Raw genomic sequence first — 22,787 nt, 5'->3', positions numbered from 1 at the left:
GTACCCAGCTCTGGTCCCACCATTTTATCCACCTCCAACTCTCAGACAGCTGCTTCTGCACATAGACACAGCCTCATGCTCAGCAAAGCTTCCTAACACCACCCTGCTCTCTCCCACACTAGAAAGCCCCCTTCCCACCCTTCCAGAGCCCTGGAAAGAAGGGCAGCAGAAGCTGCTCCTCTGCTACAGCTCTTGCCTGCAAAGCACTCTTTTCCTGCTGCTCTTTTCTTCAGCTTTTCTTGTGCCTGCTCCTCTCACCTGTGGTCCTGTCCCATAAGCTCTCCAGAGGCAGGGAACACTGCTTTGTCCCACAGCTGCTCAGCACCAGCCTCATGGGCAGTGACTGAAACTCCTAAGCCAAACATTAGCACAGACAATGATTCACTCCACAAAGCAGAGCCACTTACTGCACCAGGTGTACAAACACATCCCCGTGCAAAGGGAAACTTATTGTGAGTTCCTTATCAATTGGTTTTGCCAGCATTTCAAACATTTGCAGCACACACAGACTTCTGTACTGCCTTTGCTGAAACTGAGCTCTGTCTGGGGGTGCAGATGGTATGAAAGCAAGAAGATAAATGACATCAAGGTTTTTTTCCAGCCAGGAGAGTAAGCACTCTTGCTCATCTTTTCAATGCAACTTTTTTTTTTAATTGAAAATAAGGGTTCCAGGAATATGCACTTTTATGCCAAGGTCAAGCCTTTTCTATTGAATACAACCCTGGCACTTCAGCTGAAGGTCTTCATAGTAAAAGCAAGGTTAACAGACTGCCTTTCTTTTACCAAGTTCTCATCATGCTGTATTATGAAATGTTACTAAATTGTCTGTCACTCCTTTTTTATCTAAAAAATTTAGGTGGCTTTTTTTTGAACACTGTACAACAATGAGAATCCAACCTTCAAAAAACAGACTGTTTTTTTTTTCTGAAATAGTCACTAACTTTAAATTTTAAAAGCTCAATTTCTCTAGCAGCATTACAACCCTAAAAAATATAAACTGTAATTTTATTTCTCTGAGTCCTGCCACAATGTTATACACGGTAATGTTATTTCTCTGAGTCTTGCCACAATGTTATAACTGTAATTTTATTTCTCTGAGTCTTGTCACAATGTTATAAACTAGAAAAGACATCTGCACAGTGTGGAAGAGCAACCTATTCAAGGACTGCTTTTGATCCTGTATGTTCAAATTACTTGTGTTACACCTCAGAAGTAAATACGTACATGGACAGGAAAGCTGACTTGTGTTACACCTCACAAGCAAATAAGTACATGGACAGGAAAGGAAAGAATCCATGGTTAAAAATTACAGAATGCCTAAAAATTTTTTTTGTCAATGATTCAGTTTTCATTCCTTTGCAAGGAGCTTACTAGCAAGTAAGCAAATTTGAAAGAAAATTTCTGGCCAACAACCAAAATTTGCGTTTTAGCCAAAGTGGATTTTCAGATTCAGAAAATCAACATAATCTGTTTTATTTTGCTAGTTGATTCTAAGTAGATAGAATGGTCTTCTATGACTCCAAACTACATGCAAAAGTCACTTAAGAAAGAACACCATTTTTTTTCAATATGATCCTTTGTCAATTGCTAATATTCATAGCAGAATGGAAATCTGCAAAGTTAGCCATCACACTACCTGTTTTTCTATACAAGTCTGCAACTCTCACATGTACTGTAAAATTATATCTATTTTTATACATTATTTACAGCCATCAAAACAAAAATCAAGTGTCTAACTTTCACTGACTGGCAAATCCAGGCAGCTGAACTTATTAGCAAAACCTTTTTCCTCTGCTTGCCCCTCCCAATAAAAACTTTAACCACAACATTCAAGAATATATATTCTTTCTTCCCATTCTATTGCCACACAAACCAATTTAATTAACTGCTCTATAAAAATTATGCAATCTTATATTTCCACCAACATATAATTTGGCTTCTGTAAAGGAAAATATGCGTAAGATTCACTTTTAAGACTGCAAAACAATTTGTTTTCTCCAGTAAATGAGCAGACACACAGATTGCAATGTCTCAGCATGGTTCCTGTGTACTACATGTGCATTATGTCCATGTGAAGCTCACAAGTGTGCCACACGGACAATACTGCACCTGCCTTTCTGTGGCAATCATCACGGCCTGCTAACCTTCTCCACAAAACAAATTTCTGGGTGGTACACCCTAGAAAGCAATCTTTCTTTTTTCTTCCAGCTTGTGCCCAACATGACCTCTTAACCAAACAGACTCCTCTAAAAAAAAAGGGAGGAAAAAAAAAAAAACAGGAAAAGAGCAGACATTGCTGGGTACAACAAACCATAGGATCAGATGTGAAAATCACACAGCTGCAAGCATTCTTTTGGGAACCCAGAACTGGGATTTATCTCAATCGCTTAATGTAATTACAAAAGTCAGTCATGTAGTAGTAATGTAATTTGCACATTTTTACAGCTGAAGTGAAGTTGAATCTTTATGAGAGGCTGAGTGAAAAGCAGGGATCCTGCTGCCACACTATTCCACCACATTAGTACCAAATGACAAGCATTTTGCTTTTGTTTATTTTCCAAGATGCATTAATTAGGAAATCTATATAACCCTCTCTCACATGTTTCAACTGATCATTTTATCTTTAAATGAATGCTGCACTTTTGAGAACTGAAAAAAAAAAAATCCTAGCAGCCCTCATTTGCTACTTAATCCATTTCATACTGCATTTCTACAGAAATTTCTACACAATGCTATTTGAATTTTGATGATGCACCATGCTAACCAGTTGTTACAACAGAAAGAAATCCAGACGTAAGATGAATTCTTGTTACAGTGCCACATTCTGCTATGAGAACTGTCTTCACTGTGACTGCTTTTTTACAAAGAAGTGGAAAAGCAATAGGGAAAAAAGCACAAGATGGATTTTTAAGCAAGAAATATGAACTAACTGTCAGTTTTACACTACTTGTTTTTTACAAGTTATTTTTCTTTTTTTTTAAATTAGGTTATGCTTTTAAGGAGTGAATACACAAAATAAATTTTTTAAAATCTACACCAACTAACATTTTAAAGAATGACAGCTACACTGAAAATATCAATGGAATGTGAAATAAAATGTTGCACTAAAAAAAAGTAAAATAGAGTTAATTTTCACAGTAATACATCACATTCTTTTGTTTTCTGGACAACAGCATGAACTACATTTTAATTTCAGATTTTATTTTTTCAGAATCCCTAAAGGTAGTCTAATTTAAAGAAAAGAAAAAAATCTTACATAGATTTCTGCAGAAGTACCAAGTTTGTAATTTATCAGAACGAACCAAGAGTGCCAATTCTGGTTGGGAGTTCCCTGTCATGCACACCAGTCATTTATAAATACACGGCTGTTTTCCAGCCTCTTCCAGCAAAGAACCTGGCCTAAAGACACAGTCCTGGGCAAAGAGCTTTTCTTTTCCTGAGCTTGCCACTCAGGAACACCCAACAAATCATCTTTGGGCCAACATTCCCAGAGCTTTCAGGAATGCAATCCAAACTGCTCAACACAGACAGAGTGGAGAGAGTCACAGACTTTCACCTTTAAAAAATATCACTGGAAGCACACACACAGACTTAATGCATTAATCCAAGCCTACACTGGAGCCTCAACCCTTTCCCAGAATGGAGCAGGAGATGTGGCTTGCCCTGCAGGAGCGACCCGGGCACTCTCAGACCTCTTGCTGCCAAGGCAGGCACCCTGCAAGGCTATGTCTAAGCCCTGAACAAAAAAAAATATATACACTATTTTTGTTCCAGTTACAGCAAAGTTTCCAGTTATATCAGCAAACATTTACATGAAACATAAGCATTTTCAAAACAGAGTACCAAAATTAAACAAATGCATATACAGCAGAAACATATGCCACCCTGCTCTGCAATAAATATGCTTGCTTTTCCTGAGTTAGTTTGGAATTTAAGTTGATTAATTTAAGGCATTTCACAGAAAACGTTTCAGCTTCTTAATCTGAAAGCTTCAGGTGTTCTGAAGTTTCACAAATTAAGAATCTAAACCATGAGGCACAGAGCTGTATCACTCAGAAAGTCTTATCCGCAGTACAATAATGGAATAAAATTGCTTTCATTACATTAACCAAAGAAAAACACCACAGCATCTTCATCTGCAAGAAAGCTGCAACACCCATTTATTACACACAAATTTGAAACTATAGCTTTGAATAGAAGTGAAGCTGCATGCTGTATATTCACTGCTCTAAGAAAAAAAAGATGCAAAAGGTAGCAATATATCAATTTATTAAAATTGAATAATTTAATATACAGTCTGTGACTAGATCAAAATATCGTATTTTTAAGCAGCCCTTCATTTTTTCCCTCAAAACCAGTAGGATTTATGCACATTCAGCTAGAAAAATACTTAGTGTAATTCTGTAAAGCAACTGTTCTCCTTTCTTACTTCTAACTGGTTGATTAGCTCTGTTAAAGGATGCAACCAATTGTTTTAGAAGTTTATTTTACTTAAGGTGGGTTTTTGAGAAGCAAATGTGGAATTCAATGCACTCTCTAAATCACAAGCCAGAAATGCTGCCAAGTGTGTTACAGCAGGGATGAATAACATCAACATTATCAAGAGCAGACAGCTGAGGGCCACACATACGAAGTTCTATACACTAGCACATATATTGAGAAGGTACAGTATGCTCCTAATATAAGAAAATTATTTAATACTATCTTATTTTAATAGAAATTACCATTCTAATAATTAAAACTAAACAGTAAAACAGGATATTCTATCCAACAACTGAGTACAAGAAAATCCACTTAAACAAATCTAGCTAACTGTGGAGAACAAGTTAAAATCAGAAAATTTCAAGCTGTTATGTATCCGTAGTGAGAAAATTAGATTCATTTATAGTGAATGTATAATGTACACTTCAATATATTTTTATGCATTAATTTATTAATTTATATGGCCTTATCTTATTTAAGGTAACAACTCCTCTACAGTAAACTCTCTTTGTTAAGGACAAAATCCAGAAACACTGTCCTATAGTGTCCAAAATATTTTTAAAATGTAATCATACTGTAGAAAAAAGAGTGACATTATGTTTTGATAGGCATTACTTCCCCAAGAAGTTTTGCAATTATAAATTAAATTATGGTGACATTGTACACAACCTTTCAGCTGTATTTTTAACATGATTCAAAATCTGAAATGCTTATTATTACCTCCAGATAAAACTATTTGTGCAAACTTACTTGGTTCAGCCCTGGCACCGTGTTTTTGAAGGAAGTCAACTATCTGTGCCAGAACCTTCTTGTTGCAATGCGTTGACAGCTCTTCATCACACTCATAACACCTAAACAAAAGAAGAAACAAACTGGAATTCAGGGCTATCTGCAGGCACATCCCAGGTCTAGCAAACCTCCCAAACAACATTAATTACACAAATTACTTAAGCTCTCAGTTTCAATTTTTCACACTAAAAAAGTGGAATAGAATTGAATTCCTTCATCTCATATATGCTCTTTTATAGATCAGTCCAAATTCACTGTTGTCCTTGCAGATTTAAATAATCTCAGATAATAAAAAGGACAAACACATTTTCTCCAGAAAGCCTACCTTTCCTATAGAGAAAGCATTAATTTTATCTGTCAGAATCATTCTTTATCATGAGAAAACACTGCCTGAAGTTATGTGAAGTCCTTCAGTACAGGCACACACAAACACCTGCATACTGACTCTTACCATATGATCCATGTGCTGAGGTTGATAACGATGCAATGAGGTTCTGTGCGTGCGGTTTGGAAGTGTTTCAGAGAATGCTGGCCTTCTGAGTTCTTACTACAGCCCTAAAAATGGACACACCAACCCAGTAAGGGGAGGAAAGGGGAGAAGGAAAAGACTATATTATTAAAAGACTATATTATTAGTAAATAAACTACAAAAACACCACTTTTCAAAACTAGACAAGAAGCTATTCTGCCCTACTTATTTAGCATTTGTAAGGATTGAGAGGATTTAACATTCTCATCTTTTCTACTTGGAAAAATCACTTAAAAATATAGAGAATTATTAATAGAAATAATTCCTAGCTTTTGGATAAGTGCTGAATAAATATCAATGGACAAAAAATTATGCCATTCAAAAAAAGCAAAAATACTCTAATAATTATGAATGAAATAACTATATAGCATATTTGGTCCACAGACTATCAAGGAAGAGGACAGCATAGGTAACCCTCACTGCTCAAGAATGTCAAATGCATTCCAGACAGTAAATGAAAAAAGGACATAAAGTGCTTTGTACTCGTACTACAAAGCTGCTCAGAACACATCATTTATGTAGAGCAATTTAAAGAAAAAGCATTTGCAATGGTTCAAGTATGAGCAGAGTGGGACTTAGATTCAGGACTGGTCTATGAATAGCCATAAGTTTTAGAAGCTGTTAACAGCATGAACAAGAAGAAGCACACAAAATTAACTCCTTTTAAAAGCCTTCCTTAATGGAAGTTTTTCAAGCAAGATATATGAGTCCTCCTCAGATCTAGTTAACTATCTTCTGAACCCTGTAAATAGCATGTTTCTTTGCAAAATCAAATCTGTTTATATTATACTGGTAGGAGCTGGCTTCCATAGTAAAACCTACTGAAAGTAGTTTTCTATAGTGAAACCTACTGAAATTCCAAGAAAATCATGACATGCCTTGTTCAGGCAACTATTGGCTGAACCAAGCCTGACACTGCCCATAAACTGAATTTTGCTGTATCAAGCAAAATTTTTTCTTTACTTCACTCCCAGAGCAGAAATCTGTGAAAGCCCTTGGGGTCAGCACCTGCCATTTTAAACTCCAAGGCCATGATTTGACATTATAACTGATCCAATCCAATGGCTAGTTGCCACTGGAGCAGCATTCTCACTCCAGCAGTCCTTTCTCCCTGGTTTCAATCAAATATAGCAATTGAGTGACCACAGCACAAGTTCATTCAGTAATATACATGTTTGGTTTTTCATTCATTCCTACTTATGGGAACTTCTGCCAGAGGAGCCAGCTGAATGGATGCATTTTGCAGCCACACAGTTCCCAGAGCCAATTCTCTCTAAGTGGCAAGAGGATGCAGATAAGAACAAAAAAAAGGCAGGACCGTCACTAATTGTGATGCCACACTGCACTGTGACACATAAAGCTAACCCTTAACACTGCCAAAAATGAACAGGAACATAAGGTCACACCCCACTTCCTGAGGAAGCTGAAGCAGTGACGCTCACAACTAAGCACTTGCACCACACTGCTCCTCTGGAGGTAATAAGATGCCAAACAGACAAGGATCCACGACATATCCTTCAGAAACTCCACCTCTGCAGCCTGAGCACACCTGCTTACCTGGGAGCCACATTTGAGACACAGCCAGATGTCTGAAGGCGCCCTGGGCTCACCATCGCTCACCCGCCTCTCCTTCAGGCATTCTGCACAGATTGACCACACGCTCTGAGCCACCGCCCTCTTCACATGGTGCATGTCCACTGCCTGGCTCACGTGCTGGCACGTTAGCCCTACAGAAAATAACACATACTCCCTTTATCCATCAAAAATAATTGCTATGAAAGAGAGCACATGTACACTGAAAGACCATAATCTGCAATTAATTCAGCACCAGGAAAAAAGACAACAAAGAATTAAAGTAGAAAAGATGAGCCAGCTGCTCCCCAAATACTGATTTTTATGAAGGAGTATATTTCAGTCTTTCTGTAATGGAAATTCTTTTCAAGTCAATAAATGCCACCTCTTAAATCCAGATAAATTAGTTCGTTAAAAAGTACAAGTATTACTTTTGTACAAAACTAATTTCCCCATTTTTTGACAATAAAATAATAAATAAATCTATTTTTGCATATAACAATACAGGCCATTAACCTCTTTTCAACCCATAAAGAAAGATTTTCAAATATCCATGCACCCCTACTTCAACTGCTCATTCTGAATGTGAATACCAACCATTCTTCTCTGTCATATTTTTTTGCAAAAATTCCACTGTATCACAGAATAAGCTAAGTTTGAAGTAACCTCTGAAGGCCATCTTGTCCAAGCCCTCACTTAAAGCACTGCCAAATATTAATTTAGATCTGTTTGCCCATGGCTTTGTTCAGCTGAATGTTGAGTATCTTCAAGGACTGAGGCTTCACCGACTCACTAGAAAATCAGGTTTCTGTCTGACCACCCTCAGAGTGAATATAAAATAAATTTCCTCACACCTAGTCAAATTTTCCAGGCCCTAAATTTGGTCTGTTGCCTTTAGTCCTCTCATCGTGGACTTCCTGCAAGAATCTGGTTCTGCCTTCTCTGTAACTACCATCAGGCAGTCAATGAAAGAAATTATACTTCCACTTCTTTGACTAAACAAAGACATTCCCTTCAGCCCCTCTTCCCACATCATGTTCTCAGTCTCCTTAAAAATGCGGAGGGGGTGAAACACTGCCCTCACTGACAGGTCAGCCTTTCTGGTAAGAAAGAGCCCACAGCTGAGCACAGTTCTCCCAAAGAAGTCCCACAAGTGCTCTGAAAAGATGGAAAGAATCACCCACCTGCCCTACACTCCCATTAATACAATCCTGCCTACAGTAGGCACAAACAGCACAGCTTGTTTTTTTCTTCAGTGTGTGCATCAGGACCCTCAGAACCTTTTCTACAAAGCTGCCTTAATTCCCACCCTGTAATGGCACATGGTTGTGCCCAGGTGCCAAAGTCATCACTTGCCATGGAGAAGTTTCTGCCTGGCCATTTCTCCAGCCAGTCTAAGTCACTCTGCATGGCAGACCTATCCTCTTGCTTATCAGCTGGCCTCCTCAATTTGTTGCCATAAAGAGATGGTAGAGCAAAGCCTCACAATGACATCAACCAGTTTTCTCAGCACTTTCAGATGCATTCCATCTGACCCCACAGACTTGTGTGCATCCAGTTTGCTTAACAGTTCTCAAACTTCTACTCTGGACAATCTTTGTATCCCAGAGTCTGCCATTAAGGTCAGGAGCCAGGAAGGATCAAGTGCAGAGCTTATATGTGAAGACAGAAGCAAAGGAAGAATTGAGTTCCTCAGCCTTTTCCCATGTCCTGTGTCCCTAGAACCCCTGCCCCCTGACACATCAGGTTTGCACTCACCCGAGTCTTCATTTTACTGCCACTGTTACTCATACAGGCTCACCTTACTCTTTACACCCCTCACCAGATCCAATTCTAACTGAAGTTGCTTTACCTAATCCCCAATCCTGCACACTCCAGACCTCTGCAAAGACAGCTCAAACCTGCCAAACCTCCAAAGGCAGCTCAAACCTCCACCCTCTCTGCCATTTCTTTTTCCCTCTGAGCTCAGCTGGAAGTTCCCTGTTCAGCCACACAGCTTCCTGCCACATGTGCCTGACCTCACAAGGAGAGGTTGTCATCAAAGATCAACCAGCTCTCCAGCCTTTTGGGGAAGTCATGCAGTGTAACAACTGATCATGTCATAAACACCTGACTGGGGATATTTCTATTATAAATTCAAGCAAGAAAAGTTTCATGGTATCAATGATTTGTAGTTTTCATCAGGCAACATGTTCGTTACTAGCCCTCAACGTCAGGAGAAACATCACCCTATGTACTTACCTGAAATATCATCTGAAGAGTCCTCATCCTGTGGCCTGTTAGGCCTTTTGCTTCTCTTTGGCTTCTCAGGGTTGGTTCTTGATGGATCTTTCACCCGCATCTGTTGCTTACTACAAAAGACAAACAGAGATTACTTTATTGTTTATTGAAATGTTTCACTGAATGTAGCACGTTTCAATTCTAAAAGCACAAAATCCAATCACACATTCAAACATCACAAACGAAGTTTTAGGCTTGGTCTAATGTCAGCTATTGTGTAACAAGCAGTATGAATGTGTCAGGAATTAAGTCTTAGAAATTTCACAACACCAGGTAGACTACAGGACACTATGAATTGTAGCTGTAGGAAAAGAGGACACATGCACATTCACTTCTAGGCAGTGGTGTTAAATATTTGAGGTATTGAGATTTTCTTTATTTTTGTTATTGCAAAGGAAATTATTACAACTGCAACATACCAGAAAAACTCCATAAAAATAAACATTTCTCTTCCTTAACATACATCCCTCATGAAAGGTTTCAGTCATTATTTACCCTTGGTACATTCCCTAAAGGTTTTTGAGTAATTTCAAACAGTGTAAGAAAATAAAAGTCTTCCGAATCTGATTAAAATGTTCTAGCCTACAAGGGATGACTGACTGGAGCGCAAACTGATCCCTCTATTAAACATTAAAGATGATGTCTCCCATTGGAAATTTGTGTCATTAATCAAGGAGTCCTGTGAGGACCAGAATTAAAGCATAAATATTTGCCAGTAAACTTTAAAAAAAAATCATTAGAGATTTCAGCACACCAGTCATTTAAAAAATATAAATGTGAATCCACTGAAAGACTGTACTTGTGCACCATATAGACAGCTGCTGGGGCTTAGTTTACAGTTTGTCTTTTAATGATGTGGTTCATAAAAGCAGATTTTTGTTTTCACATACAAAGCATATGAATGTAAAATAGTCAAATACTCATACACTGCAAACATGTGAACCATTCTGCTCAGTAAAATGACATCTTGTGTACCAGAAACAGGCTAGTAATGTCACCTGAGCCACCAGGACCAAAGATTTTCAATTGTGTTACTGCACTTAGGAATAGGAAACCTCTAAAATACCCTACATTAGGGAATAGCAAAAGGTATATTCTTATGACAGAATCAAATAGTTAAGTTTTCCAAAGTTTAACAAGTTTGTCTACTTAAGATTTTTCAATCTTTTCTGTACATGCATTTAGACCTTTGTATTACTGAAGCTCTGAGAGACACAGGAAACAACCGGTATATTGAATTCAATATTCCCTCTCCTTACTTATCCACTAAGCCAATCACCAGAACAGTCATTAAGATTGATGTCAGAGCACCACCACCACTGATACCTGAACAGCCTTCCCTGTACCACCCAGCTCCTGTTCTAAGTTCCTACACATTTGGACAAACGACTCTGCATCTGCCCTACATCCCTACATAATCTCAGTGCTAGAGGTTTTCTGCATGAACCTACCCATGAGAAATTTGCTTTGGACAAGTCAAATTTTTGTAGAGCTTCCTTACATCAACAGCTTCATGTTTTTACATTTTTTTACAAAATGCTACATTTACACAGAAATTGTCATGATGTTCCTAAATTACAGATCTCAAATTTTCCTATACTTATAGTTACAAAGCCTAGACATGCAAGTGAACAGTGCTACTGAATTCAGCTTTGTTTATTTCATGGATTCACAATTCCTGTTCATATAGTAAGAAAGGTCTAAATATTCAAGCTCCTAACTATATATTTTTTACAGATGTTAGCACACCTAATGTCCATCAAAAACCATGCAACCTGGCATCCCTAGAACATGAGGAGGTTCAAACAGCTTCAACTGTGTCTTTCTGCTGCCTTGGCAGCTTCTCATACATACCCAAGTTTCACGTGAAACTACCATCACCATCACCACTTGCCACACTGCCACTTAACTAAGCACAGGATTCATCAAGACACTGATCTACAGAGGGTCTATAGAGCTGCTGTGAGAAAACACAAGACCTTACACTAAATTATGCAAAGAGTCAATAGCAAAGACAGCAAAAATGTCCTCCCTAAAGGAACATGTTGGGTTTAGGTGATTTGACACTGACATAAACAGTCTATGAGTTCATTTCAGCATAACAATTTTGATCTCTTTGGACAGATTATATAAGACTGTCCAAAGCACAGACTTCACCCCAATGAAAGTCATTGTTGTATCAGTACACTTAAAGAGCTCCAGCAAATAACTGTGGGCCCAACCAGCTGAAATACAAACAAGTCTTTCCCACGTGTGAAATGCTGCAGACCACAGCACAGGTGATGAGACCTGGATCAGGGAAAACAAAGCCCACTCCTGGACCCATATCCTAGGGACCCTCAGGACACGGGGAAAAAACAGTGTCAGCTGATACCCACAATGACTGAAAGCATGGCACTTCAAGCCCAACCTAATCAACACGGCATTAGAAATGCACACTGGCATAAGAAGCTGCACTCACACTGCACAGCCCAGACACTTTTCAGTCTCCTTTCACTAAGAGCAGGCAGAGGAAAAGACAACACGGACCATTAGATTAATTACTTTTCATGGACATACACACAGATGGACATCCATCAGACAATGGTTACTGACCTGTGAGCTCTTGGAAAAACCAGAGCATATCAAGGACTTGGACAGCCAGGGTTTGTGCCTGATTTTGAAAAGCACAGAAGTGTGATGGAAGGGTAAGAGCAACGAGCTACTCCACATGATCTACAGTGCAAGTGTATATGGAGTACTGTCTGCCCTTTTCCAGTACATTCAGGGACTGAAAACATTACAAATTAAAGGCCCCATTTAATAAAAACATGATCAACATCAATCAACATAATTTCAAAATCAATGTTTATGCCACAAATTTGATAATTATATTTGAGTTAAACAAGGAAGAAAGTTAGGATGCCTCAGAAATAACCTCTCAAAAATTTCAGTTTATGGGAAATAAAAGTATTGAGATTTTATTGGAATGAAAATCCTAAACAAATAGTCTCAAGAAAGCATCAAATATAGCTAAGAAAAATCAAAAGGGATGCTCTATAGCTTATTGTTGGCCATAGGCACAAGCCATTCAGGACAAGCAGGCAAAAGATAAAAGAATAATTCAGACAAAATTAACTTGACTGAACACTGAAGATGAAAAACCATGGAAGTGTTCCCATTCTTTCCAACCCATTCTCATATTTTTTTTAATATGTGCAATGAGAATTTTCTGTCTACAGCCACCAACTATGGAGTGGCCTAAAGGGGACAGACTCTCCTCCTTTTCCTATACAAAAAGAGGTCACCACAAATCTTCACTTGAAGTTTTCTTGTGTGATGAAAAACAAATATATTTAAGCTTTTCATTTCGTACACATAAAATCAAGTAATGGTGTACACGACATTTGACTAATGAATCTGACAAATAAAAGGACAATGATTTTTGTGGTAGAAAATCCCAAGTTCAGAGGGTATATTAGCTCTACCCTCATCTCTACTTGGCACACAGTAAAAACCTTAAGTAGAAATTAGGCAGTTCCCTTGGGAAAAAACCAAAAAAATATAAAAAGTTAGATTAAAAAGCCCTAAACCTTTTCCTCTTAAAAAATAATTTTGTACAAAACTAAGAACTATTCCTTGCCAAACTTGTTCAGATTCTTTGAGCTCAGCATACGAGAGTTTGAAATGTAATCATCACCATCACTACCTATTCTCAGTTGACTTCTTACTTCCTAAAGGACTCCTAATGTCAATCTTCCTAAAAGCTGATTAAGATCAAAACCTCCTCACTCAACTGCTCATTTCCACCATTCTAGAAAGAGCAAACCACTCCATAAGCAGCAGAACGATCTGCCTATCTAATTTTAAAAGCGTCAGTTTTGACAGAGTGCCAAAAATCAATTTGCTGAATTTGTTAAGTTAGATCTACGGTGTGCCTAGACTATTTTAAATTTAAGATATGCCTGATATAATCTATATTTAACAGCATTAATATTCCTATATTTAGAAATTTACCCTCTTCATCAAGTATATATTTAGATACTTACAAGAGTTGAATGTTGTTTCTAAAATAAGTAACTGCTATTTTTTAAAAAAAATTACATTTTACAGTAATTCAGTAGAGCCAAGACCAATACAAGTTACAAGGCTAGTATGAACTAAAAATCACTTTTCCTTGGGAAACCAAACCAACACAACCCAACCCACCAACCATGTTATTCCTCACAACATTTTTATGCAAGAGAGTTGGAGAAGCAAACTGTCTTCACTGTCAGCACTTCCCAAACCCTTTTCCCATCTTACCATCTAGCACTTCTCACCTGGAAGGTGAGTCCCTCCTCCTAGAATGTCTACAGTTCACTTACAAAATGTTGAAATGTGTCACCTTAGTGAGTCTTCCCATGCTGTGCCTTCACCATGATGCTTATAAGAAACACTGACCAGACCACCAGTATGTTAGAGAAATAACCTGCTGCACTGTTAATATATCACTTCTTCCATCTGCCTAGATCCACTTTTCCCCTCCTCTTATAATTAGGGTCTGAGCTCTTTTAGACAAGAGCCATATTTTTGTTCTTATCTGTGTAATACTTATTACAATATTTACTGATTCTTGATTAACTAGGAGGATTAAAGCTGCATTACTAGAATGCAAACAAGATAAAAATTATGCAAAACTCACCATATTGACCCTGTGAAATGTAGCTAAGTGAGTCTACAGAATATCTCCAGGTATTATTTTGGATATGGTCAATACTCTCCCTACAGGACTGTCCATTAGCTGTGAAACCAGTATTGTTAATTATTTCATCAAGGAGCACCTGAATGCAAAGAAGCTGGGGCAAATACATTTACTTCAACCCCTCAATTCATCTGAGGTAGCCTAAATTCCAGCTGTCTCACTACTTGTTGTCAAACTTTCAAGTTAAAATTGTATCATTTTACATTGCAAAGAAAAACCTGTGTCACACTGAAAGGGCAGAGCACACACTGAATACTAGGAAAAATTAGCATTTTCATATGTCTTAACAGAACTGTCCAGCTGTAAACAGCAGCCTGGCACCAAAAGGGCAAAGGAACAGCACAGATGTGCAGATTAAGTCCAAAGATGCTTTGAAACACATCTGTGAAAGGTCCCTGTATGGATCAGTAATACCATATCCTCCAGAGAACTGCTACATGTTTTGATGTAAGCCGCAAGTTGATACATTTCAGACAATTTCTTCCAAGCATTACCTGTGGCGTTTTGCCTTGCTCACCACTAGACCAAGTGTCACCCAATCAAAAAAGGCAGCACATCCATCATGGTCAGCAGCTGGGCAGTGTCACCCATCAGCAGGCCAGGAGGCTCAGCGCTCTGACAGCCACCGAAACCTTTGCGGAAAACAAGCCCCCGCTGCCTGCGAGAGCAGTAAAAGGACCAGAACTGCTGACTGGTAGTGGCAGCAAAGCTTCTTCCCCCGGAAAATGTCATCTGAAATTCTGAAAGCGTCATCTCCGAGATTTCCTAGCCCAAAGGCACATCACACATCCTACACTGTCACTGGAGCTCAAACGCCAATCCTAACATTGTATTGCAGTCCTAAAAAAGGGTGAGACACTGATGTTGTTTTGGAGCAAGGAGTGAGATGGAGGCTTTGGACCACTAGATACAACTTTCCAAGTGACAGTAAAAATCTCATAGCCTCTCTCACTTTCAGTAATCCACTTCAGCCAGCTGCCCATGCTAAGCATGTTCTATCAACTTTCATGTTTGTATCCTCCAAAATCCCCCTCGGATATCCTTCTAAAACCACCTGCCACAGAAAAATTACCTCTAAGGAATGAACAGAAGCCAGATATGTCCAGAAACAAAACTGAAAAGACTCTGTAATTGAGTTTATGACTAGAGTATATTAAAGCTCTAAGTGGGTAAAAAGAGTAGCATTTTGACAACATATTTTTGCTAGTATCTTACAGCAAAGTTTTATGGAAAATTTCAGATATACCTGGCAACATCCAGCCCCATAAAGCAAACTGCAACTTTTGTTTATGTTCTCTATCCCACATTAAATGTTTGGGGGTTTTTTGTAACATACCAAAAAGGAAAAACATCTGCGAAGATGCATGACTGTTCCAACATAGGTCTTTCTAGAAAATTGATCCTTCAAAAAAAACCACCTAAGTACAATAAAAAGAGCCATGGCTTATAACTAATGATGTTAGCTTGCAAAGTAAAACTTTGTATATGAAAAGACAGATGACAGACAGTGCACTCCCATGATATAAACACCAACATTACTGTACCATCACCATAGAAAATCTGAGAGCATAAGAACTGAAACAGCTGGAAAGTAAACACTGAACTCACGGTACCTTGCCAGGATAACCATGTGACCAAAAACTGGGGAAAAAGCAGTCCAAGTTGTCATAACAGAAAATAAAGGGCAATATGAGCAAAGGATTTTTGGAGAAATGCTCATTCTGTGAACTCCAAGAAATAAAAAAGGAACTGTGGTTGAAGCATGTGTGAGACAGAAGGCTGAAACCCACACAAGACAATACTTTAGGCTAAGGCTCCTGCTGTACCTCTGCCTAAACAGCCGAGTTGGAGAACATAAATGGCTGCCTATCTATTCTGGAAGGGGGTTGTGGGAGTTGGTTAATCAGCAGAACAGATAATACAGTAAGTTACTACTAGTTTGAGCTCTTTGAAAGTCCAAGTCTTGCCATTAAGAACAAAAAATGTAATTCCATTTTCTTCCTCCACACAGACTGCCCCACTTTGCTTTGATGGCACGTCTGAAGCGGAACAACTTGTCCTCGATCTACAACTGATGCTCAAAACAGAACCCCTGAGACACCAGCTGTAATTCTGTGAATCTCACAGAAATAAAGCTACAGAGCACCAGATCTTCAATATTTCATGAAGAATACAGGCAAAATATTTACAAATGTAGTAATCATGAGAACAATTTCACAAAGGTATAATCTGCTTCAAGGTTGCACATGCTTGTGCCATTCCTATTTCTGTTTTAAAAGCTAGAAAACAAGAGCAGAAAGAACCCTTTAAATACAAGTATGTTCTTGTAGGAGAGGATTATTTAATGGAATTGGGAAATACTTGTAGTTAAAGATTACATGCAACTAGAATACAGTGCTACACCTGCAGCTATTGCCATCTGCTCCTGTGTTCTTGATGTCTTCATTCTACTGCACCTATGTTTAATACACTGTTGTGCATATCCTTTTTAATAGTGCCAGTAGCAACACAGCTATAGCAAGGGCAGGACAAAGTCCTAAAGTAAGGACATGACAGCAGAGAAAGAAAGAAAAAAAAAAATCTAGGAATCAAATTAGATAATCCCAATAATAAATAAAACGTGGAAAGTCGCAGCTTTGGGTCTAGAATACCACGTCTCGGGCCAACCGCGAGGACCGGCGCCGGGCTGTCATTTACTCCGCGGGCGCGGAGCGCTCCGTCCCGCCGAACACGGCACTGGAGGCCGCGGCGGCGGCTGCGGGCCGGCACACGCAGCGCGGAGCCGGCGCCCCCGCAGCCCCGCGCCCGGTCACCGGGCCGCACGCCCAGCCCGGCCACGGGCGCTGCCACCCACTGCTCCCAACCTAACACACCGAGAGACGCGCTGCGGCTCACGGAGGCGGCCCGGCGCTGCCCTTCTCATGCCTCGGCAGGGTTAACCCGCTCCACACCGACAGCGGGCGGCCGCCACCAGCAGCTCGCGGCCGGCGACCCAACACGAGCCGCACTTGGCCAGCAGCCCGGCGGGAGAAGCGCCGGACAGCGCGGAGGGGCGGCCCGCCCGGCCGGGGCCACGGCGGGGCAGAGCCCCTTCCACCGCCCCCGGCCCGCACCCGCGCCCGCCCGGCCCCCCGGACGCGGCTCCGCAGGCCGCGGGCCCGGCCGCCGCCGTGGCGGGGCCGATCGGCCCGGCCCGACCCTCGGGCCGCGGCGGAGGCTCCGCGACCCCCCCGGCTGCGCGGCACGGCCCCGGCGCCCCCGCGCTGTGCCGCCCGCCCCCTCCCCGCGCCCCGCACTCACGGAGCGGCGGCGGCGGCGGGCGGCGGCGGCAGGAAGCGGCGGAGGAAGCTCCGCTCCGCCCCCGGCCGCGCCGCTCCCCGCCCCAGCCGCAGCCCGGGCGGCTCCGAGCGGCCGCGGGGTCGGGGCTGGTTCCGGGGCACAAAGCGTCTCCCGGGTGGGAAGGGCGCTGGGGAAGCGGGGCCGCCCGGGAGCGCACCGGGGCCCACTGAGATGCAACAGGCAGCGACGGGGCTGGCTGCGGGGCACCCTGGAAGCTCAGGGCAAAGGATAGGGTGACCTTCACTTCTGAATTTTGCTGGAAGAGCTGGACATGCTGCGCTGGGTTTGTACCCGTGAGCAGCGCGCTGAGGAGGTTTGGCAGCGTGTACGGCTGTGGAAAGTCGTGCCCAGAGGTTATGCAGCAGGGTCCGGACCCTGCGTGGATTTTCGAGGCAGCCACCGTGGGAGGGACTGGAAGGAGAACAGCATCAAATGTGCCTATCCCCACCGAGGACAGGCGGAGTAAAGGATGTCCAGCACGCGAGGGAGGAGCTACTGGAAACTGGGTTGGGTGCCGCCGGGTTTGAGTGTGGGAGGTTGTACAGAACTGGAAAGACAAGTAAAGAAGAGGTGAAATGGAGAGAGAGTCCCGAGAGGTGAAATTAAGGAAGCTGCTGAGGAGGAGTTGACCGAGTGCAGCCATGAAGACAAAAGGGGAATTGGATGTGCTGCTTCCCACCTTTTCACCAAGCTGCGGGAGTTTGCTAAGCTTGATCTGTTCTGACCTCAAATTCTCTTGGTCTTTCACAAGATGGCTAGTGAATGCTTCCTATTTCAGCAAACAAGCTAGTGAGTTCTCTCTTTTTGTACATAGTATTATCCAGGGTCAAATCAAAACTATGAAAATGTTTCTTCCCGGGAATAAAATGCATTTCATATGACAAGTGTTCAGGTGCTTCTCATGGAACGCTTTATCGTCCTTATACATGCAATGAGTATATTACATGCAATAAGTATATTACAGATAAAATATGCAATACACTTCAAAAGATCATTTTTAGAAGTAGTGTATTCTGTCCTTACCTTGTGGGGAATGGAAAATGCATTAAACTTCAATTCATATATAGATATACTGCTTCAGACAGACAATTTGCAAATGCCTGTCAAGGAGGCCATATGGAGAGGCTGGCAGAAGGGCAGCTAGTGAACCAGTTATATGTGCCAAGTTCAATTTGTCACACTTTACAGTAGCAAGAAATATTTTTTTCTCGTTTCAAGAAGGAAAACTCTAATTAGTAAAGATTCAACGACCTATTCCTCAAAGTGCATCTTTTTATTAAAAGATCCAGCATGCCTGCTTTTACAGACTAGAATTGATGATATGTAACATATCTACAAAGGTATGCATTAAATACAGAATACTGATTTAAAATGTGTGGAACAGAAGGACCCTCATTTGTCCACTCACATACGTCTTAGCCATTAGTCCTTGTGGCTAGAAGGCTGACAGCTTTCAAAACCAAAGCTAGGGTTTTGGTTCAAAACCAGAATATTCAAAACTGAAAACAGGGATCATCAACTCATAGAATATCCTGAGCTGGAGGGGACATACAAAGTTCAAGTCCAACCCCTGTCTGTGCACAGTACAGCCATAAGAATTACACACCAGGTGCCTCAGAGTATTGTCCAAACACTTCTTGAAGTCTGGTGGGTCTGGAGCCATGAACACTTTCTTGAGGATGCTGTTCTAGTGCCTGACTACCTTTTGGGTGAAGGTTTTCCTAATATCTAACCTAAGCCTTCTGTGATGCAGCTTCATGCCATTCCCTTGCATCTGCTCATTGGTCACCAGAAAGGAAATCTGTGTCTGGACCACATCTCCTGTGGCTGTAAGGGGACAGTGACAGTGGTGAAAGCAGTGCAGGCCAGTGCTAAAATCACCTCTTCTCCTCGGCAAAATACTCACAGGCTGGGATTTTTAAAATTTTATTTGGCTTCAAAAATCTTCATCTCTCTTTCATCTGCAGGCGTCTCCACAGTTTGGGTTGCTGGTAGAATTTACCCTGCCCAGGCAGCGCAGGGTAAATGTGGATGTACCGCAGCCGGAGGCGGTGTCTGTGTGAGCTGGCAGGTGCCAGCGTGGCCAGCCCGGCGGCGCTCCCCGCTGCCCTGCGCGGGCCGGCGGCGGCCGAGGCCGCGGGCCTCCTCCGCTGCGGGGAAGGCGGTGTCCCCGCCCCGCCGGCGGGGCCGGGCTGGGGCGGGCCGGGCCCGGCTGGGCGGCCGCCATCGCCGGGGAGCCGGGATGGCGCTCGGGGGCTGGTGGCGGGCGGCGCGGGCCCTGCGGGCGGCGGGCGGCGGCTGCAGCCGGGCGGCAGCGCCTGGTGAGCGGGGCCGAGCGGGGCCGGGGCCGTCCGGGGCGGGGGCGGGCGGGGATGGTTTGGTCCGGCTCGGCGGCTCGGGACAGCCCGGTGTGGCCGCGTCCGGCGGCGCTGCCGCGCCCCGAGCGGGTCCCGCGGCCGCGCTGACCGGCCGCGCCTCCCGCCAGGCCCCACCCGCCGCAGCCTCTGCGCCGCCGCGCCGCCCGACCTCTCCTACCAGGAGCTCAAAGACTTGAAGAAGGCCAACGTCCTTCACATTGACGTGCGGGAGAGGTGGGAGATCGACAGGTTTGGAAAGATCCCGGAGTCCATCAACATACCCCGTAAGTTGTCAACGCCACTATTTGCAGGCGTTGGCTGTTTCTCCTGGCTGGAATGGTCAAGTGGTGGTGACTGAGCAAAGAGGAACGCTGCTAAAATGCTTCTGTCATGTAATGAGGCTGAACGTTTCCTCCAGAAGAGTTAGTAAGAAGTCTTGAAATGTGAACCTGTCTTTGGATGGAGAATATACAATAGCTTGTTTTCTGTATTTCCCAGTGGGTGAATTAATGGAAGCTCTACAAATGGACCCAACAGAGTTCAAGGAGCAGTATAATCAAAAAATGCCATCCAAGTCAGACCCTGTGGTTTTCTCCTGTTTGGCAGGAACAAGAAGTAAACAAGCACTTGGTTTTGCCACATCCTTGGGTTTCAGCAGGTATGACTTTGTGTGTAAGGATGGGATTAATGCTGCTTCCCCCCATGAAGCAGAACACGTATTCACCTTGTGTGCAAGGGTAAAAATTTACATGTGGAACATGAACAAAACAATTGGTGTTTGAGTTAGACACTCTTCTTGTCTCCCCTGAACCTTGAAGGATGCCACTGGGTGTTGGAGCAAAGTGAGGTGTTACCACCCCTTTAGCAGCTCTGCACATGTGCTGTGGATGACACAAACTGTTGCAAGACCACGCTGCCACTGAAGGTTCCTGCCTCTTAGGGCTCCCTTGCTGAGATACTTCTTCCTTAAAGAGCTCCGTAAGCATTAGTCCTGAGATGCAGGAAGAGTGTAAAGGTGGAGAACTGCTTGCTTTGGTAGTAGTACAGTCTTAAATAGTTTAAGAAACCACACCCTTTGTTGAATTGCAGTTCTGCCTTTACAGTTCACTGTTAACAAAGGATGCCTTCACTTCCTGTAAAGCTTTGGATTATTTGCCAGGAGTAAAGTAGTGAAGGCAATAGCTGACAAAGCAATGAGATGATGATAGACTGAAATGCAGCATTTGTTTTGCAGAATTAAACTTAACTTTGGAAGGTGCCTTGCTGCCTGGAAGACTGCAGATAAAATCTAAGACATGGATTATTTGCTCATGTTTTCACTGAACTGCAGTTCAGAAACTGGAACATTCATATTAATTCTAGTCAAAAGTGTGGAAACATGTTCTTGTTTCAGAGTTAAAAATATCCTCCATTACCTGATACCCAATTGAAAGTGTCAGTATTGTTTTGCATAGTGGATTTTTGTTTTACAGAGTTTAGTTTTGGACAGGTTGATACCAGACTTATAGAGCATACAGGTTTGCAAGGAAGTAAAGATCAGTGTGCAGGGTTTATTTGGTGACAGTTTAGACATAATAAGTAGACATGTAAATCTCCCACTGCTGTGAGTCTCTTCTCACTCTTTTAAAAAAGAACTGGCAACTGTTTCATTGACCCAGCCACTATTTCTTGCTTGATGTTGGAGTTCCAACACATCATTTGGAAGAAAAGACAGAACTCTGCATGGAAGCAGGCAGTAATAGAGCAAAAGGAATGTCCATCTGGCTCATTGAAGCTAGGTTCAAGTGTATATGGTTGCAGAGAACTTCTGTTTTCTCTTTATTTTAATCTGTTTCTTGTAGTTTTTTTTTTTTGTTTGTGGGGTTTTGGGTGTTTATTTTTTACTTTTGGTTTTTCTGTTTTTTGTTTTTTGGGTTTTTTTGGGTTTTTTTCTGATTCCTCTTGAGACAATATTAAGAACTCTTCTATCTTTTGCATATTTTCAGAGTTCAGCAGTATGCTGGTGGCTTTGACGACTGGGTAAAACATGAACCTCCAGAAAAGAAATGAAGATGACAGCTCCCTTCCCCTATCAAGGCTTCAGGATGGTTTGTAGGTTTTAGCAAACAGCATGCATTCCACTTCCATAATAAAGCTCACTACTGGCTTCTTGTGTAAACAGACATTCACCTTCAAACACCCATGCATATCAACTGCTTGATTTAAATTATACCCAAAGACTATGACACAAACAGAACACATTAAATTTGCTCAACCTTTCAACCTTTACTTTGGATTATGGTTATGGTGAAGAGAACCTAAGTGCAGATTATGTTTACTTTTTTGTATGATGTAGTTTATGACTGTTTAAACTAATGATGATAGGACAAATAAAATTATTATTTCTCAAATACCTATGTTGGGTTGTTTGTTTAGAGTAGTCAAACTGCAGATATTTTAGTATCAAGGGGTTGAGGGGACAACAGAAACCCACTGCTGGCTGTGTTGTACCAGGCCTCACCAGGACTAACAATGCCTTCTGAAGATTGTCAAGGTCAGATTGTATAGAGGATTTCAGGATTTAGTTAAACATATAATTTGTCATGCTTAGCTGTATTGATCAAGCCACCAAACATCAGCATACAAATGAACAAAGTAAGGCACTGTCATCAACTAAGTCAGTACTTAGTCATGAGCAGCCAATGCTTCCTTTTGTAGCTCAATTAACGTTTCTTGG

General features: G+C 41.7%; 2 protein-coding genes across 2 annotated transcripts in view; one reads left to right on the top strand and one right to left on the bottom strand.

Annotated features, from left to right (window-relative positions):
- Window positions 1-17,746, bottom strand: part of USP45 (ubiquitin specific peptidase 45) — a 48,852-nt gene extending 31,106 nt beyond the window's left edge. Inside the window, exons 1-5 of the mRNA XM_021544938.2 lie at window positions 17,676-17,746; window positions 9,614-9,723; window positions 7,358-7,527; window positions 5,723-5,826; window positions 5,233-5,333 (exon numbers count right to left, since the gene is read on the bottom strand). Of these exons, the coding sequence (XP_021400613.2) occupies window positions 5,233-5,333; window positions 5,723-5,826; window positions 7,358-7,527; window positions 9,614-9,713 (475 nt within the window). The 5' untranslated portion in view covers window positions 9,714-9,723; window positions 17,676-17,746. The remainder of the gene's footprint in view (window positions 1-5,232; window positions 5,334-5,722; window positions 5,827-7,357; window positions 7,528-9,613; window positions 9,724-17,675) is intronic.
- A 2,210-nt stretch (window positions 17,747-19,956) lies between these two features.
- TSTD1 (thiosulfate sulfurtransferase like domain containing 1) lies at window positions 19,957-22,461 on the top strand. Its single transcript, XM_021546304.2, has 4 exons — window positions 19,957-20,035; window positions 20,200-20,355; window positions 20,570-20,729; window positions 22,057-22,461. Exons 1-4 carry the CDS (start codon window positions 19,957-19,959, stop codon window positions 22,118-22,120), a joined length of 459 nt encoding a protein of 152 aa, XP_021401979.1. The 3' UTR covers window positions 22,121-22,461.
- The last annotated feature ends 326 nt before the right edge of the window (window positions 22,462-22,787 follow it).

This window comes from Lonchura striata, chromosome 3 (genome assembly GCF_046129695.1).
Source record: "Lonchura striata isolate bLonStr1 chromosome 3, bLonStr1.mat, whole genome shotgun sequence".
NCBI lineage: Eukaryota > Metazoa > Chordata > Aves > Passeriformes > Estrildidae > Lonchura > Lonchura striata.
The sequence above is the reverse complement of the archived record's forward strand: the minus strand, read 5'-3'. Positions and strand labels throughout refer to the sequence as shown.